The sequence below is a fragment of the Prionailurus bengalensis genome, chromosome B1, assembly GCF_016509475.1.
Source record: "Prionailurus bengalensis isolate Pbe53 chromosome B1, Fcat_Pben_1.1_paternal_pri, whole genome shotgun sequence".
Lineage (NCBI taxonomy): Eukaryota > Metazoa > Chordata > Mammalia > Carnivora > Felidae > Prionailurus > Prionailurus bengalensis.
Window position 1 is genome coordinate 63,190,206 of NC_057344.1, and position 19,766 is coordinate 63,209,971.

The 19,766-nt window shown below is 41.3% G+C and overlaps 1 protein-coding gene and 1 non-coding gene across 4 annotated transcripts in view; one reads left to right on the forward strand and one right to left on the reverse strand.

Annotated features, from left to right (window-relative positions):
• Positions 1 to 5,879, reverse strand: part of KLHL2 (kelch like family member 2) — a 123,493-nt gene extending 117,614 nt beyond the window's left edge. For 2 of the 3 annotated variants that reach the window (XM_043566081.1, XM_043566062.1), the window contains exon 1: positions 5,723 to 5,879. In XM_043566081.1, the coding sequence (XP_043422016.1) occupies positions 5,723 to 5,748 (26 nt within the window). In that variant the 5' untranslated portion in view covers positions 5,749 to 5,879. The remainder of the gene's footprint in view (positions 1 to 5,722) is intronic. The other variant, XM_043566073.1, reaches the window with a different exon arrangement.
• Positions 5,880 to 19,404: 13,525 nt separating this feature from the next.
• TRNAR-UCG lies at positions 19,405 to 19,489 on the forward strand. Its single transcript has one exon. It is a non-coding gene; the product is annotated as a tRNA-Arg (tRNA).
• The last annotated feature ends 277 nt before the right edge of the window (positions 19,490 to 19,766 follow it).

A 19,766-nucleotide genomic window follows, 5' to 3' on the forward strand; every position in this document is an offset into this window, starting at 1 on the left:
AACCACCAGTGTTAATAAATCAAGTAGATAAGCACTGCCTAGATGCTGACTGCATACCCTAACATAAGCAGAATGGGGGAGATGAAGGAGGCTGAACGCAAGAAACTTCTCCAGTTACCATCTAACTGGGGAGGCACATCTGAAACCACCAGGGAATGGCACAAGTCAGCACACAGGTGCAAAATAATGGGCTACCGACACTATAGGAATGCAAAGAGCAGCTGGAATGAATTAGAGTAAATAGGGAAGACTTTGTGAAGGAAGAGAGGGTTCCAAGTGGGCTTTGGAAGAATTCCAAGTTGTTTTAACTGGGGACAGGCTGGGAAAAGGCTGGGGATTCCTCACTCGTGATAAGGCAGAGTTTACTCTAGGAGGTCAAAACACATAATACTTTTGAACATACTATAAGATTAGGACAAAATGATCGAGGACTCTGACCATCTATCTGGTTGAGATAACTGGTTTGGTAAGTCACTTGATGTGACTCTAAGATGTTGGGGTCAAAACAGTAAGTGGATTGAAAGGTGAGGAAACAACACATAGAGTTCAACAGGAGAAAAGGTAAAAGAAAAATCCAGGTATCAAGGGATGAAATCTGTTCAGGATAGAAGGAGTCAGAATGGACACTTGAAACCATGAGTATACAGTTTCCAGAAGTTGGTAAGTGTGGAGGATGATGAGAGACAGAGAGAGAGAGAGAGAGAGAGAGAAATCAAAGACCATGCCAAGGCTTTGGGTATCTGGGACCAAAAAGATGATTATTCCATTGATTATGTGCAGATGTCATAAAGGGAAATCAGTTTGAGAACAAAGGTTACAAACTCAGTTTTAGACATGCTGAATCTGATGTGTAAGCTAAGAGCAGAGAAGTTCTATAAGAAGTTGAAAATTCAAGACTGAGGCACAGATCCAGAGCCTAGGCTTAAGACACAGATGGAGCCACAACTTAGTGATCAATAGTTATTAAAAAGAACTGGCCAAAACCTGCATCTGTGAGGAGCAGACACTGCCAATGAACCGTAACAGAAGAAAAGCCATCTAAGACAGAAAACAGTGATCAGTGAGAGAGTCCCAACTTCTCCTCCTACTTGATAACCTTTGAAAAGGAATTTACCGTCTGAAAAAAGATAAGAACCTACACCGACATAATCTCATGTTCACAAGATTAAATGAGATAAAGTAATAAAGTAAATCACATTTAGCAACCTAAAACCTACGGGAGGGAACCAAGAAAAAGCAGTGTCATAGAAAGCTAGGGCTTATTTTCAAGGCGGGATCAGTGAAAAGAACTGGTCAAAAAAATACTTCAGCAAATGCCAACCGTCTGAAATGTAAAACAGTAAAGCACATAACACACAAAGTATACTGACCCTAGCACTACGGTAATTGTATTAAATATTTGTTTGCTATCGGTTTCAACCACAATGAAAAAGACTTTGTTTTCTGAGATATTCCCAAAGTCTGGTCATAGTAAGCACCCAATAAATATGAATGAAAAACCTTATCTCCCTTATTATAAATAGTAAACAATATTTAGAATTTGGAAGAATTCTATAGAAGAGCATCTGAAAAGCAATTTTCATTCTCTGTATCACCTGAAAAGAACCTTCTTCCTGGTCTTAAGGAAGTTCAACTGTTTTCATAAACACTTCTAGTGCAGTTCCATTACAGCCACAGATGAGTAAATTTGCAGTCACCTTCAAGAAAGCAGGCTTACTGATATTTATCGAATGCCTACTGTGTGTATTATAGAAACAAGAGGTTTGGGGCTATTTAGTGGGAGAGGGAGGAGTGATTTCCCAGCATCAGAAAAATTTAAGACTACTGCATCAATGTTACCTATTTCCAGAATCCACTTCTCAAGTTCCCAAATGCACCTCAGAATTTTCCTTACATAACACTTCTTTCAACACACAGTGATCCATGTCTTCTTTCAACATTACCTTGTCAGCCATTATTACTCCTACATATTTTAAACATCTTTGTCTGTCACTGAGGAGATTCACCTATCATCTGACAGATGCCCAATTTACATTCACGTCTACTTAAACAAAACCAAGAATACATTCCAGTGTGCTGTAAGACAAACCATTGAATACTGGGGTAACCTGCGTCAAGGTTCCAAATTCACAGTAACTCAATCTTAAAATTAGAAAGAACATTAAAGGTCATCTGGTCCGGTGGATCACAAAAGCCGGGCTCCAGTAAACTTTTTATTGATCTGTGACAAAATAAGGAAAATATAGTAAGTTTTCATAAAACTAAATTAATTTAATTTGAAGACTATCCTTTTAAGTCTGAGATTATGTCCTTCTTTGTATTTGGAAAGGGACACTAAACTGTCCTTTCTTTTACAAAAAAATGGTGATAGCTGGTAATTATTATTTCATCAATTTTTTTTTTCTACTAAGCAAAAAAATAAGTTAGCAGTTCTGTGATGGACCTCAGTTTATTTATTTATTATTTTTTTAACTTTAAAGGTCAGTGAAATCCAAAATTCTGAAAACCTCTGCTCTGATTCAACCAATCTTCTGCTGCCTAAATCCCTATGAACACGGTCAAGAAGATGTCTGTCTGCCTACGCTTGAACAACTCTGATGCCAAGAGTCTCCAGTGATGTGGAATCGCTGATCCAAGATATGGTTGTATGTGAGACATGTTTGCTGAGCTCTGTGAAGGAAAAGCAAAGATGTAAGGCTTGGAAAGAGAAAGCCAACATGTAAAAGCAGAGCCATTAAGAAAACAAGGACCAAAACACTGTTCAGTGAGAGGTGGTCAAAGGGATGCATGCCACCCTATACCTCAGCCTTCCCTCAATTTCATAATTATGAAAATCTTTCACAAAAATAACTATAAAAGCTAGAATATGCAAACCATTCCTGAGGTCAGGGCTGCGCGTCTCAGTTTACCACCCAAAATTCCTATACTAACCTACATCTAATTTTTAGTTACACACCTTCAGATTCAATCAGAGGCAAATGTCCCATCATCTTAATATCACCCAGACTCCTAAACGCAAGAGAATCTAAACGTCACATATAAGATCCAAAAAACAACAGGCAGAGAGATATGAAGCCCAGTGACAATATGAGAGTCAAAAAGGATGAGGAGAACTTGGAGGCAAAGAGTGAAAGAGTGGAAAGAGTAGAAGAGATCAAAACCTAATTTCAATGAGCCCATCCCATCCCAAAGGGACTAGAGAACCTGGGCAGTCATCCCACCCCTCCAAGACAATGTGCTAACAGGCTGAAGGGCAGCAAGGTGGGATCTGAAAACAGTGTAAAACTGGCTATCACAAGAGAAGGACGAGCATAAGCTCCTCCACAGTGGCAGGCAGAGACAGGCACTCAAATATTCGCAGAATTAATGAGTTAATAAACAGACACTCACCCAAAGAGGATCTGAGCTCCTGCTTCCAACCACATCACCCAAGGCATTTTAAGTCCACATCAAACATCTTTCCTTGCCTTAAAGCTCAGGTTAAAAATCTAACCTTACAAGAAGCTGAGCCCTCCCAATAACTTTGACTGCCTCCATCTACCCAACTCAAACCCAGTGAGGCCCAATAAAGCTCCTTCCCAAAGACACTGTCTGCAATCCTCAAACACAGCACCTATGATTTAGTGTGGAAGGAAAAAGTAAGCTAATGGGAGTGAAGGCAAATAGGCCAAGGGGCAGGAAGGGAACCTATTTCTGATTCTAACAAATTCTGGAATGAGGGTTAATTGTAGATGGGCCAAATGAAAATAAACCCCATTTGTATTTAGTATTAAATGAATATCAACAATCAAGGAGTCTCACCAACTTTAGCCACCCCTCATTAAAAGAAGTTTTAACAAATCTTTCATCCCTGCTGACATTCCTTGTTTTCCATTACATCTCAGCCTGTCATTGTTCCAGCATTATTGATGGAGTCTCAATACCAGAGAATTGTGCTGGATACCAAAATTATGATTAATTGATCTGTCCTAGATTCAGTTTATCACTATTTCCATGCACACGTCCATTTCATTTTCAATTATTTCTATTTAAATCATTTTCTACATCTCTAGTCCCTCCCTCCAGAGGCTGCTTTTTGTCCACACCCTTTTTCCACCTGCATTCTAAGAGCCCCTTTTTCTTTCCTGTAGTTCCCTCTGCTCCAAAAGTCAAAGGGGACTGCAGGAAACTGATATAAAGGGAACAGGCTTAGTATAGATAACATGCCTACATGATATATTCCATATACTATGTGCTATCTACATACAAGAACCATTTCCTGCCTTAATTGTCTCTAAGCCTGGACAGAACCCATGTGCTGGTGCTATATTCATGCTGCTGATGCTAACAATCCACCATCATATTTCCTAGGGTTTAGGAGCCTTCCCAAACCTGCTAAAGAACATGACCCGATCACAAAGCCCTCAAAGCTAAGTGATCACGAAGCCACTGAGCCCTTGCTTCTACTGGCCAGGAAGGGTCAATTCATCAGTTTTATCATCTACTCCTTAGATCCCCATGACCTGTTCCACTCAAGCTAAAAATTCTGTAAGGCACTTTTAGAAATTACAGTTCCAGGATCTTATAGTTCCAGCTCTCTTTAAAAGGGCTGGACATCAAAAAATTATTCAGTCCAGGCCAAATACCCATATTTTGGCTGGAATTCTGCCAAATAACCACAAGAGGCTGGTGCGGTACAACTGCCATGGAGCGAAGCTGGCCAAATCTAAGTGAAAAACGATAAGGCTCCATGAATAAGCTCTCGTGAAAAGGTACACTGATCTCAGAATGAGGTTTGCTTACGGTTTGAAAAGTCAGATTCAAGGGGCTCTTGTTCCCTGATAAAGGTTAAACTAAGGAAGGCAAATCAAAATGGAAATTTTCAAAACTCCTGGGGATTTATAGTCCACTTTTACCAAATACTTTCAAAAAATATATACTGTACTGAATAATGCAATTCTTCAGTATCTTCCACGTAATTGTTCAACTGTTATTATTTCTGGAAAGTAGTTTCGCTGCAGGTATCTTGAATGTATTTGGGTACGAAGGAAGAAGACACCTGTGCCTGGCAGGTAGCTACACTACTAATTTGCCTAGGGTACCAAGGAAACAGAAGATGCTCTGGTTTCTGGATACAATTTTCTGCAGTGCCAGGTAAAAGAGGTCACATGCCCTGAACAGCCGTGGCTCATTTAGAGTGATGTAAAAGCTCTTCAGATATTAATTTTGCTAGAAATTCGAAGAAGCAAGCAATCTAAGGTCAATTCATTTAGACACCGGTGTCTGGTACTTTCCAGTTCCCTTTTTTTCAACGGACTCCCGTGCAGCATATCTCCATCCCTTAGAAAGGGGTTGGCAAGCTAGGCACCAGCAGCCCAAGCGTTCCAGGGAGGCGCACACAGGACGGGCAGAGTCCCCAAGCCCAGCCCAGCCGGAATCTTCTATTCGCCTGGGATGGGGAAGCCCCTTCCCTAGACACTATCCAGGGTTCTAAGTCACTGCCTGGCCAGGCTGAGTTTCCGCCCGCGTCCGCCTCAGGACTGCGGGAACCGCACCTCGTCACGCCCCGCAGCTCCCACCTCCCGCCGCCCCCAGCGTCCGCTCCCCGGCGGCTCCGGGCGTCTTCCGCCGGCGGGCACCGGGCGGCCGTGCCCGAGCAGCGCCCGTGGCCGGCGGCACGCGCCGCAGCGGCGCGCTTATCCGCAGCCGCACAGCCCGCCCGCCTGCCCGCCCGCTCACTCACGCGGGAGGCAGCGGCGGCGTCTCCATTGTGGCTCCTCTCGGGCTTCAGAACGCAGGCACCGACCGCCGCCGCCAGCACCATTCCAGCCGCGGACGCCGGCACTGCCCGCCCGCCGAGCCGCGTTCCATCCGCCCCGGAGGGGGCGCCGCGCTCGCCTCACCGCGCGCCACCACCTGCGGCGGCGGCCCCCGCGGCCATGGCCCGCTCGGCCGGGCGCGCTCCGTCTGCCTGCGCGGCTCCCGCGCTCTCCGGAGTGCGGGGCGGTGGCGGCGGCGGCGGCGGGACGGGCGGGCGCGCGGGCTCGGCCACTTCCGGGTTTGGCCCCGGCCGCGCCGACGCCGTGACGGGACGGCGATGCGGCCTCCCGCGGCGGCCGAGGACCCCTCCCTCGGCGCCTCCCCTTCCTCTTGCTGCTGCTGCTGCTTCTGCTGCTGCTGAGGGTGCTGGCGCTGCGGAGGGTGCTGCTCCTGCTGTTGCTGTTTGAGGGTGCTGCTGCTGCTGCCGCCGCCGCTACTGCTGTTGTTGGTGGAGGCGGGCGGGCGCCAGCCAGGAGCGGGCGGGCGTGCCCAGACGCGGGCTCGCGGGGCGGGACGGGGGCGGCGGCCGCCCGCAGCTGGGGTTGTGGGTCACCCGGGCGGGGGAGCTAGAAAATGGGGCGGGGGGCGGGTTGTCTGTGCGGAAAAAGGGCACCCGAAAGCACGGCATATTAGCGCTCGCTATTGACTTACTGCTCTGCTTTGCAAGCGTGTTCACATCCTTCTCTTTTGATTTGAGCCTATGCCTGGGGAGACGGAAAGGGTAGGCATAACCAACCACTTCCTTTACAAATGGTGAAACTGAGGCAGGAAGAAATGAATTTGCCCGTCCAGTGTTCCAAGCAGGGACCTGGGCCTCCCCTCTCAGTGTATGATCCCTTCGTTGGAGAAGTGAAATGAGCACCTACTAGACAAGGTGTTGGTACGGAATGAGATGAGAGGGCAAAGCCAGGTCTGTGGGCTCGTGGAGCTGTCAATCTAGACGGGCGGAGAAACAAACGAACGATGCCTGCTATGAAGAAAATCAGAGTGAGGAGCTGGGATGCTATTTTAGGAGTAGCCAGAGAAGGCCCGCAAATGATGTCATTTAAACAGAGATGGAATAAAATGAATCTTGAGGAAAGCAAAGAGCGCTCAGGGCAAGGGAAGAATCATGCAAAGACTCCTATGCAAAATCTTGCCTGGCTTGTTGAGGAACAGGAAGGAGAACAATGTAGCAGGTGGTTGTCCAGGTGTGTCCAGTAGCATCTGGGAATTTGTTAGAAATATGAATTCTGGAGGCCCACTTCAGATCTACTGAACCAGAAACTCGGGTGGAGCCTAGCCGCCTGTGCTATAACAAGCCTTCCAGAACATGCTGATGCGTGCTAAGGTTTGAGAACCTCTGGTGTAGCTGAAGCAGAGTGAGGACGGGAAACGGAGATGTTGTATGGGGCGGACTGGCATATCACAGAGGCCTGGTAGGCCATCATAAAAGATTTGACTCTTACCGAAAAGCAACTGGAAAGTTGTGAGCAGCTTGATCTCATAATTAAAAGGACACCTTTGCTGGTATTTGTTTTAAAATACTACACCAAAAAAAAAAAAAAAAAAGAGGGTAAAAAATAGGGGGGAAAAAAAGATAAGGAAGGGGACACCTGGGTGGTTCAGTCAGTTAAGCCTTTCACTTTTGATTTCGGCTCAGGTCATGATCTCACAGTTTGTGAGTTCGAGCCCCGCATTGGTCTCTGCTGACAACATGGGACCTGTTTGGGATTCTTTCTCCCTGTCTCTCTCTCCCTGTCTCTCTCTCTCTCTCTCTCTCTCTCTCTCTCTCTCTCTGCCCCTCTCCTACTCACTTGCTCTCTCTCTCAAAATAAATAAACACTTAAAAAAGCTTTAGAAAAATATGAGCAAAATGTTAATTTTTGATGCTAAGTGATGGGTACATGGGGGTAGTCATCATTTATGTGTATTTATGTGTATGCTTTTTTTTAAATTTTTTTTCAACGTTTATTTTATTTTTGGGACAGAGAGAGACAGAGCATGAACGGGGGAGGGGCAGAGAGAGAGAGGGAGACACAGAATCGGAAACAGGCTCCAGGCTCTGAGCCATCAGCCCAGAGCCTGACTCGGGGCTCGAACTCCCGGACCGCGAGATCGTGACCTGGCTGAAGTCGGACGCTTAACCGACTGCACCACCCAGGCGCCCCTATGTGTATGCTTTTAAAGGTCCATAATAAAAAGTTGTTTTGTTTTGTTTTTTCCAAACGATGACTGATTGCTTTGTGAGCAGTATATATAGGGAAACAAGAGAGCAAGCACGGAGATTAGCCTAACTGGAATAAAAAAATAAGGATGACCTGGACTAAAGTCAGTGTGATGGAGAGAAGTGGTCATATTCCAATCCTATTTAGAAGATAAAGCACACAGGAATTACTGATAGGTCAGATATGAGTATAAGAGAAAGAACAGAGTCAAAAATGATGCCCAGTGTTTTAGTCTGGGTTCTTGGGAGAATGGAGCTGACATTTACTGAGAATGGGGAAATAGAAAGAAACAGATTTGGTCAGGGGGAGGGGAGTATTTTTAAACTCTGATTTAGACACAGTTAAGTTTGAGGTGTCTATCAAACATCCATGTGAAGATAGGAGTAGACAATTAGATATATGTATCTGGAGGGGATATAAATGTGGAGTTTGTCAGCATAGATATTATTTAAAGTCATGGAACTGGTTGAAAAAAAATAAAGTCATGGAACTGGTTGAGATCAACTAGATAACGTAGCTACAGAAAAGAAGAGGACCAAGAATTGAGCCCTGAGGCACTCCAACATTAAGATAATAAGATAAGCAGAATTCAGCAAAGGAGACAGAGAAGGAGCAGTGGGTAAGGTAGGAGGAGGACAAGTTTCTTGGTGGCCTAGTGAAATGTTCTAGGAAAAGGCAATACTTTGGTATGCCTTAACGTGAGCTAACCTTTCTATAATGTGGTGGCATTATTGATCCATCATGAGTAGGACATTCCTAAGGATGTCATCATTGATGACATTCTCTCATTGATGGTTTTTTTCAGGTCACCAAAAAACCTCCTACTTTATAAGGTCGTTGTAAGAATTAAGTGACATCATCTATGTAAGCATATAACACTAAATGTACAATGGGAGCACTTAATACATGGTTGTTGCTATTATTATTTCTACACATTTCCGTGACTGTCCGTTATATCTGTACCTGGTTTTGCTAGGAATTGAGTTTAAATGCTAGTCCCAAGAGATACACACTAACTTAGATTTGATCAAACCTGTGGCCTGACTTCTTTCTTCTGCATGCAAGCTAGTGAACAGGGCTGTTTGATCAGCCATTTCAGGAACTCTTTCAGGAAAAAACAAAAACAAAAACAAAAGTCTCCTATTGCTTTCGTATACTTCTACCCAAATAAGGAGGTGTCAGTCTAACAAGTAGATACGCAAGTCCAAACCATAGCTCCTTTCACATCTCCCCTGGATTAATTTTATCTGTTATAATTCTCTGCTTGTTAGGGGATCCAGGTCATCTAGAATGCTTAATGTCTACCCAAACTTTTTGTTTTTCATATCTATTTCTAAATTTATAGACTTTACAAATGATCTGGGAAAGAATACCTTTTTACCCTCATATAGTTCAACCTCACTGAGAGTTAAACATCAGCCACAAGCTCTAGTATTCTAGCTTGTTGGCCACCAGGTAGATTTGAAGGCAGTCTATACACGTTTCTTTTCTTTTTTTTTTTTTTAATGTTTATTTTTGAGACAGAGACAGACAGACAGAGCATGAGTGGGGGAAGGGCAGAGAGCGAGGGAGACACAGAATCCGATGCAGGCTCCAGGCTATGAGCTGTCAGCACAGAGCCTGATGTGGGGCTCAAACTCACGGACAGCAAGATCGTGACCTGAGCTGAAGTCTGACGCCCAACCAACTGAGCCACCTAGGCGCCTTGAAGGCAGTCCATGTTTCTAACTCAAGTCTCTGCCATGGAGCCCATTCCTTGCAAAGAAGAGGAACAGCCAAATCCACAACTTGGCATCTCATCTGAGAATCTTGAAGCAATTTGAAAATGTTAATTCATCTATGCTGAGCTTTTGTTGTTTTCTGAAAAGACAGTGATGGAACCCTTGGCTTTCAGACATATGTAGACCTGCCTAAGATCAGCAGCAATTTATGAGGCCTGTTTCCATTTTCATCTTTGTGTGGGCCAAGTAACTTCACAAAACTGGCCCTTGGCAATCAAACATCAAGGTTTAATGCTGCCTCACCCTTCACAAGGAAAGTAAACAAAAGTCCTTGTCAGGATGAACACAAGGCCATCTGTGGGGGAAAAAACTTTTAATATATCTTCCTTTGTATATGAGTTTCACTATTTTCTCAAGTAAAGGATACAAAAGATTGGGAGTAACTTTCCAAGGGCCACTATTTCTCTTTCCCTTGGAATGGTGCTCACTGGATATGCAAAGGTGTTTGACCTCTCCCTGCTTGGGTTATTAGCTCCACCCACCTGCTGATTATTCTTTGGGTGAGCTCCTCACTCCTTACAGAGGGATGAGACCTTACAAAAGTCCGTCCATTTGTTATACTGTTGAAAGAGAACAATTCCTTAGCCATATTAGTAACCATAACATAAAGCTAATGTGAATAACCAGATTATATCACTTGTAAAGAAGATGGAACCACACAGAGGAACATGTCCATGACAGGAGCTGGTGGCAAAAATTACTGAGATTCATTTGGAATCCGATGTTGCAGTAAAACTAATGACATGACATGGCAGGTGCAAACACATCACGTGGCAAGAATCTGGGAACTGAGAATCGTTCCTGTAAAGAAAAGACTTCACTAAACAGTATAAAACTGTAAGATCCTGTTTTTGTAATTCCTTTCAGTGTAAAGATAGCAAGTATGAAAAGCATCGCGTGTTCAAAAATATGGTTTTAAAGAAGATGGAGACCTCCTAAACAGTCTCATTTTCTATCCTAAAGAGTTAGTTTAAAATGCATTTCTTGAGTTGTTTCTCTAATTTTAAATCAGGGTTTTTCGCTTTTATTCCTTGGATTTGGAAGCAGCTTAGTGTACATAATATACTATGAAGCATTTCAAAGTATCCTTGCAAGATTTTGCTATTTAGCAAATGGATTTGTCGATACATTAAAAGTATTTATTACAAGCTTTGTGCTGTTAAGTGGGGTGAAGTGTGTCTTCTGCTCCAGACCAATAGACAATTCTAATTGAAGGAATCCTTCATTTTTATGATTCCAGTTTACTCTGCAAATGCTTGCTTCCTTGTTTTCATAGTCTTTAAGATACCAACCTTTCTTCCAGCACAGCACACCTGCCCATTACCCTGTATCAGAGGTTCCTGGAGAAATGAAAGCAAATTGTTTGCTGCAAAGTTTAATTGGAAATCTGTTGGAAGTGGTACAGCAAGTATCCAAAAATAGACTTCACACTAGTGTATATCAGGTAAGCAGTTTCTCTGTGCTTTTTTAAGAAAAGGAAATCTACTTAATCTATTTTTACTTGTATATAGTTATAAGGTATCTATTTATGTAGTCTAGTGATGTAATACCTCATTATAGAATTATCTAGGACTAAACATCTTTCTACACAGTCAGCAATGCTGGCGGAAAGAAAAAGCAAGTAAAAATTCTTGACAAATTACAGGAAGCATTATTAGCATGCTGTCATTCATCTCAAGTTATGCGCACACACACACACACACACACACACACACACGCACACGAGCTTTTATCCACTGCTTCTCTTTGTTCATCACAGCTGACTGTTAATAGCATAGAACCTAAGCAGTACTGTGAAATGAGTTTGTCGCTGGCATTCTCATTTTCCCCATTCTGTTCCTTTTTTTTTTTTCCTTTTGGCATCAATATACCTATCACCTCTAACCATCACCAGCTACAGGTCCCTAGTGTCCTTTCTTCATCCGTAACAAAACTTATAATAACAGTTAACAGAATGATTGATTAGTGGATTACATTTTCATACAATAGCTTTAATATAATGAGGTAACTTCATATTGGTATTACTCTAGCTGAAGAGAATCTTCATCATCTACTCCCTATTCTTTCTCCTAGAATGCATTCCAATGCCTTCTATATTCTCTCAATCACAACATTTTTTTGATAATAAAGTGTGATGTTGAAATGTGTCATTTTCATTAATGGAGGTGTTACTGTGCAACACTGTGAATGCTTTACTTAAAGAACAATGCTGACAGAAGAGATGAAAAATATTCTTGAACTCTAGACTTTTTGAGACCAAACCTCCGGGAGTTTGTATTATTTGTTCAACTTGTTCACATGGTAATATGAAAAGATAAGTCTTGAATTTCCACATAAATCCTAAAATTGGAGCTCAGCCCAAGTCTTGGAATTATTTTTGCAAGTGAGGATCTTTTGCCAAGAAATCCTTTCTAGTTCTTAATCTGGTTCTAGTCAGCTTCTGGATGCAGAGAGGCATGTTTAATGCAGGATATAAGTGGTTAGTCAATTCCTGAGGCATCCATATTTCTTCATTTTCCTTGTTAAGATCTTGGTAATAATCCAACCCAAGAAATAGAGTTGAATCCAGGCTGCATATGTATGAGAACTATTCTTCATTGAACTAAAAATGAACCTAAGTTGCCATTTTGAAGTCTTTGTTAAAAGCCAACTAAAATTAAATCATGAGAAAAATATTCCTAGTCATATTTTCTGAGGCAAACTGATTCAAGCAAATCTTAATTGTATTATACTTAGGTATTATGTCAATTTTGTATGCCAGATAGGGAAAACCCTGACCACCTTATTTTAGGTTACAGCTGTACCCTAAACACTCCCTAAACTCCTTTTCTAATTTATTTTTCCCCAAAGCACTTATCCCAATTTAACAAGCTGTGCTTTACACGTTTATTTCATTTATTGTCTGTCTTCTCCCTTGGAATGTAAGCTCCGTGAAGGCATAGATTTTAGTCTGTTTGGTCCCTGCCATATGCAGGCTTAGAAACATTCTGGCACATAGTATGCATGCAAACAATACTATTGAATGAGCAAATTGACACGATTTATTGTATTCACCAAGCAAAACATTTACTCCCAAGAACACATATTCTAACTCAGATTCAGGCAATGTGCATTTTAACACCTATATACAACATCTATATATTAATTTTTCTTTCTTTTCTTTTTTTTCTTTCTCTCTCTCTCTCTCTCTCTCTTTTTTTTTTTTTTTTTTTTGCTTTTGGAAGCATAAAATCAATGCTCCCCAAAATAAGGAAGGCACAGAGAAACTTACGTTGATTTCAGTCAGTGAATCAGCCAACATTTGTTGAATGACTTGTTTGATGAACATACTGTGATAGGTTAGGAGTTGGGGGGAGTGGTAGAAATAATAAAAAGCTTAAGCCAAGAGTTCTGCCTTTAAGAAACTTGTAGCGGGGCGCCTGCGTGGCTCAGTCGGTTGAGCTTCCGACTTTGGCTCAGGTCATGATCTCGCGGTCTGTGAGTTCGAGCCCCACCTCGGGCTCTGTGCTGATGGCTCAGAGCCTGGAGCCTGATTCGGATTCTGTGTCTCCCTCTCTCTGACCCTCCCCCGCTCATGTTCTCTTTCTCTCTCTCTCTCTCTGTCAAAAATAAATAAAACATTTTTTAAAAATTAAAAAAAAAAGAAACTTGTAGCTAACTTCAGACACAAGAAATAAATCCAGTAGATTAAATCAAATTAATTAAACAAAAATACCAGACAACAAAGTCTTCACAAATAAGATGAATACTGACTTGAGCACTTAAGAAAGAGAAAGCACATAGTAGGAAAAGAGAATGTATTCATGGACAATAAAGGGGGATTTTAGACAACAAATGATTTGAAGACGGGTAATAAGAAACAAAGCCAACATGTTAATGTGAAGGTCAGATTCTAGAGATCCTTGAATAGATTCTGGGCTTTATATGAAGTAAGTAGACAAGTATTAGAGGAATATGCTGTCTGTATGTATATGTGTGTGTGTTTAGGCAGGTAGTGGAGTACAAACTCTACTGTAAGAATTTTAATCTGGCATTGGTGTGCAAAACTAGCAGATGGAAGAGACTGGAAGCAGGAAGATGAGTTGGGAAACTATCTTATCCCAAGAGTTCGTGTGTGGGATGACAAAACTTGAAGTAGAGCAGAGTGCTATTAATGAAAAGAAAAGGCCAAATGGCAAAGATGAAATAAGCATGACTTGTTGACTAGTTGGACATGGAGGCAAAGGAACATAAGTCGTCAAACACCCCAGGGTTTTGAACCTAAGAACATGGTGATAGAACTGATATAAAGAAGAAAAAAATCACATGAGCTAAATGATAATGGGTACGGTTGCAGGCCTGCAGAGTTTGCAGTAATAGCAGGATACCGAAGTGAAATGTCCAGCAGGAAGCTGCAGATAAGGCAGGACAAGGCCACTTGGTACAAAGATACAATCACTCATAGAGTTATCCAACCCTGAAGAAACAGGTAATGCAACTTTCTGTGGCCAGCTACTTTGTTGTAAGAGGTAAACTCTCCCGTGTGTTCGCCACATTTTTCTATGCATAGGTTGACGGCCCTGTTTTGTTATTTGTTAACTTCTTAGTTGCTAATTTTTTTTAATTAGGGACATAGTACGTGATTCTATTCTTATAGTAAAAACTCAGACCATAAAGTGAAGTCTCCCACTGACCTCTTCCCAATCCCTTCCCAGAGGTAACCCGTTAACCATTTTATGTATGTCCTTTCAAACATTTTTCTGTGCGGTTACATGTGTATATAGTACATACAGAAACACATGTGTTTGTATTTGTTTGGTTTACATAAGCGGAAACACGCTGCATGGTACCATCAGCCCATTAGCAGCTGCTAAGGAAATCTTACTGCCAATTTGCTGTAGCTGTGGGGAACCCAGGCAGAGATAGCTCGGCTGCCAGTTGCCAATACATCCAAGATTTTAACTGATACTAATTTCAGGGAAAATTCTGAACATCGGAAGTTTGGCTAATGCATTAGATTAGATTCAACAGTACCTCGCCAGATAGATACTCCATTGCGTCTCGGTACCACAGACGATTTTTCCCTCCCCTCTCACCAAAACACACACACTCTTTTAGAAATCATATTTTTGTCCTCATCTTTAGGCAATAAGATTCAAGTCACTACTTCTCCAGTAATTTTTTTTAATGAGTTACATTACCAGAAATCCTTAGTATTTCTAGATTCTCTATTTCTGTTTTTTTCATCTCTTTCTAATCTGTACCTTTTCTCTCCATACTTTTTTCATTCCAGTTACTGCTTTTAATTGTTTTCAAGTTTATTTATTTATTTAGAGAGAGCGTGCACACAAGCAGGGAAAGGGCAGAGGGAAGGAGAGACAGAATCCCAAGCAGGCTCTGTGCCATCAGCACAGAGCCAGATATGGGGCCTGAACCCATCAACTGTGAGAACATGACCTGAGCTGACATCAAGAGTTGGAGGCTTACTCTTAAAAACTGAGAATAAACTGAGGGTTGACGGGGGGTGGGAGGGAGGGGAAAGTGGGTGATGGGCATTGGGGAGGGCCCCTGTTGGGATGAGCACTGGGTGTTGTATGGAAACCAATTTGACAATAAATTTCATATTAAAAAAAAAATTAAATAAAAAAAAGAGTTGGAGGCTTAACCAACTATGCCACCCAGCCTCTCCAAGCGACTGCTTTTAAAAAGAAGGCTTTCTCTTTACAACTCAGAGTATGGGACTGCCTGGGTGGCCCAGTTGGTTAAGCGACCAACTCTTGATGTCGGCTCAGATCATGATCTCATGGTTCGTGAGATCTAGCTCCATGTTGGGCTCCGTACTGACAGTGTAGAGCCTCCTTGGGATTCTCTCTCTCCGTCTCTGTCTGTTCCCCTACCCCGACTTGCTCTAACGCACGCACTCTCTCCCTCACTCTCTCAAAACAAATAAATTTTTAAAATTTTTAAAAATAAAACTCAGGGTATGAGGAAGATCTAGAAGATTTGAGTTATGGTTGATAGCTGTTCATTCTATATTGGTCAAAAGCTGCTGAAATTTCAAATTTCATTCTTTTGTGTTTTTGTTCCTGGTTAAACTTTCCTAAAACCATAGTAATTACATGCCTACTTATAATGATTTACTGATTTACTTTAAAGCGTATTTAAATATTGCAGCAACATGCATTTTATTTAGCACAATCTGTTTTTAAAGTTCTAACTGTGGGAAGCTATATATGCTCATAATTACAGTTTATTTGAATGTGTAATATTTTTGGAAAGTGAAGTACCATACTTTGGGGGGGTGGAATGAAAATAATTTATGTATTTTTAAATGAACTAAAGATTTTTTTTAATGTTCAGTATCTAGGGTAATTTTTAAATTCGTTGGTTCTATTTTATATTTTAAGCCTTGAATAAAAATATCTTTATACAATGAAATCTCACTAATGTTTTCAAAATCCATATCATGTGACCACCTCTAACTACTTTGGTAATTGTGGTGATTAAAATATCATTGAGAGATTTTTTTTCTTATACTGAACTCCATACAAAACCACTTTTGCAAGTAAGTGGATGTGTCTTTCAAAAAACTAGCTGAAAATTATTTACATTTATCAGTAACTAATTATAATCATGGTATTAGAAAAGTATGGCTAAAGCCACTTTGATAACTCATCCAGTCTGTTAGTTTCATATGGGAGTATGACCAACCCTATAAGCATTCAGGATATATTTCAGAATGTTCCCCAATAACTCATTCCATACTTTTACAGTCCTTTTCAAGATTTAGTACCTAGCACTGTGTTTACTTTGGAGACAGATGCAAAAAATAACCTGTCTGGGAACAGCTTGTCTACCCTGAGGAAATGAGATATACATACCTAAAATTATAGGGCAATATGGTTTATGAGTGTAAAGATATTATGAGTTGGATTATTCCAGAAACACCTTTTGGAAAGTAATAATTTGATTTGAGCTTTGGGGGACATGTAAGATTTACATTAGTAGAGAAGAAAAGGGAACAGTTTCCTCACATAGGGAAGGAAAAAACAAAAAACAGAAAACAAAAAACAAATGGTAGATGTGGCAAAAATTGTAGGTCTACCCTAACTGGAGTTTAAAAAGAATAGGTGAGATTGAACAGGTAAGACAAGGTATTTTCCCAGAGGACCCCCAAGGCCTCAGTGTGGGATGGTTGACAATTGGTCTAATGAACTAGAAGACTGAGGATTTTTAACAAGTGAGTAAAACATTCAGGCATTACTTTATTAAGATTTATCTGGCTGAGGTGGATAGACCAAGTTGTAAGTTGGAAGGTTTTAGAAGGACGGACATTGATTAAGGATGGCTTTACACGTGTATCAAAAGGTTTAAAAAATACATATGTCCTGGGGCACCTGGGTGGCTCAGCTGGCTAAGCGTCCAACTTCGGCTCAGGTCATGATCTCACTGATCGTGAGTTCAAGCCCCTTGTCAGGCTCTGTGCTGACAGCTCAGAGCCTGGAACCTGTTTGAGATGTTGTGTTTTCCTCTCTCTCTGCCCCTCTCCTGCTCGAACTCTGTGTCTGCCTCAAAAATAAAGAAACTTTAAAAGTTGTTTTAAAAATACATATGTCCTGTGACACAGCAGTTCCACTTTTAGGAATTTATCCTAAAGAAGTAATCATAGATGCAGATAAGTCAGCTACCAGGATATTTAATGCAGTGTATTTGAATAATAATAAATTGGAAACTTACATTGGTGACCAAATGTTATTATAATACCAACATATAGTGGCCTGTTATGGGACCATTAAAATTGATACATTATAAGACTATTTAATGTCATAAAAACACGACATACTGTTGACAGGAAAAGAAAGTTACAAAATTTGTGTATAGTATGATCCTGTGCATGTAAAAGGAAAAACAGGTGTGTGTGTGACAGAAAGAGAGAGAGCATCTCTGTGTGTAACTGATAAGTTGAGCAAATATGACACATTTTGATTGGGTGAAAAATGCAATTTTTTATCTTCCAATGTCCTTTTAAGTGTGTGTTCATTGGTGTTCTTGCCCTAAGGTGAAGTGTGGGAAAGCCCCATCGCTTTCAGGAAACAAAAATTTCTTCAGCCAGTTACAGTTCTACAAAAACCACAACTCAGGCTTAATAGTCAAAATTCCAATCCTGACTTTGTGCTAATTTTTCTTCTCCCCGGCCCCCCACCCCCCGCCCACTTCTCTGACTACCTCAATCTGAAATCTTGCAAAGGGAGAAGTTGGAGAGGGAGTGAGATCCCTCAGCAATACTCTTTAGACTTTGGATGGCTAATCAGGAAATTTTCATTCGAGAACCACCTCTGTGTATCAAACTAGTAAATTCACCACACCAATTTTTCATCACCTCATGTGAAAAATGGAACTAATAACACTTGGCCTACCTACATCTTAGATTTATTAGGCACATCAAATTATATCACAGAAGCAGAATTACTTTGCAGAGTTGAAAAGTGTTTTAGCAGTGCATTAGGAAATACAACCCACTAGACTAGGGATCCAGAAGCCAAATGCCTACAGGAGGCCAGGAAGGTAACATAAATGGCTATATCATTTAAGATGTGAGGTCATAAATAGCAGCTGTAACAACTGGCATCTGACCTTAATGTTGAGGATGTGGTGCACAGTGGTAGGGAAGATGATACCAAAGATGGAGAGCTCATGCCCAGTGAGAGGGAACAGCTACCCCTCAGATCTAAGCAGCTCGTGCCATGGAGACATACAGGCCGTATTGAGATCCTCTGATATTTCAAGGGAAGTCACAATTTCTGATTTTTTGTGAAATCTAATTTTCCAATATGGACAATTGATTTAAATACCAAACACAACATAGACCAACAATGTGTAATTTGAATTTACAGTGAACAAAGGCTAGATTCAGGCCCCATGGCATCACTTCATAATCCTGCGCTAGACTACAAACAACTTGAGGGCAGAGATCTTGACTTTTATCTCTGTGGTCCTGATATTTTATATAATGTCTGACATAGCTGGTGCTTAATATACGCTGGCAAAATGATAGATGTGCACTGCTAAATTGAAAGACTGTTTCTACACATGAAGTCATCCAACAACTCAAGACTGCCTCCTCATAAGGGTTTTTTTTAATATATATATAAATTTAATTGTAACAATCCTCCCTTTTATTTTCCCAACCAGTCAAAGTAGGGTAGGGGAAACAAGTAGAAGACAGCTAAAGGAATACATGCAAAATAAAAGGTGAATGTGAGCAAAGAGTTACATTAAATAAATTGTAAGAGGTTTTGTTATTTCTGGTGCTTTGTTTAATCTCCTATAAGGAGATTGAGTTTATCTGATTGAAGTGGGTGGATTCAGTGAACTAAAGAGGTAGGTGAGAAGAACAGCACCTAACTTAGGGGATGTGGGTGTCTGTTGTGGGGACCGCGAGTAGTCAGAGAAGACTTCCTAAGTATGTGTTGCCATTTAATTCAACAAGTGATTTAATTGAACAAATATCTATTGAATATTTACTATGGAATATATCAGTGAGCAAAACAAAGACTCTAATCCTCATGGAACTTCCATTTTGCTGGTGGTGACAGACAATAGACATAATGTATTAGAGAATTATATAGTAACAGGGAGCCTGAGTGGCTCAGTTGGTTAAGCATCTGACTTCGGCTCAGGTCGTGATCTCACGGTTTGTGGGTTCGAGCCCCACTTCAGGCTGTGTGCTGACAGTTTAGAGCCTGGAGCCTGCTTTGGATTCTGTGTCTCCCTTTCTCTCTGCCTCTCCCCTGCTCATGCTCTGTCTCTCTCTGCCTCTCAAAAGTAAATAACTGTGAAAAAAAATTTTAAGAAAAAAAGAAAATTATGTAGTATGTTAGATGGTATGATGGTCAATTTTGTGTGCTGGTTGGCTAGGCTATAGCCCCTAGTTATTCAAACACTGATCTAGGTGTTGCTGTGAAGGTTATCCTGGATAATCTGGGTAGACCTGATTCAA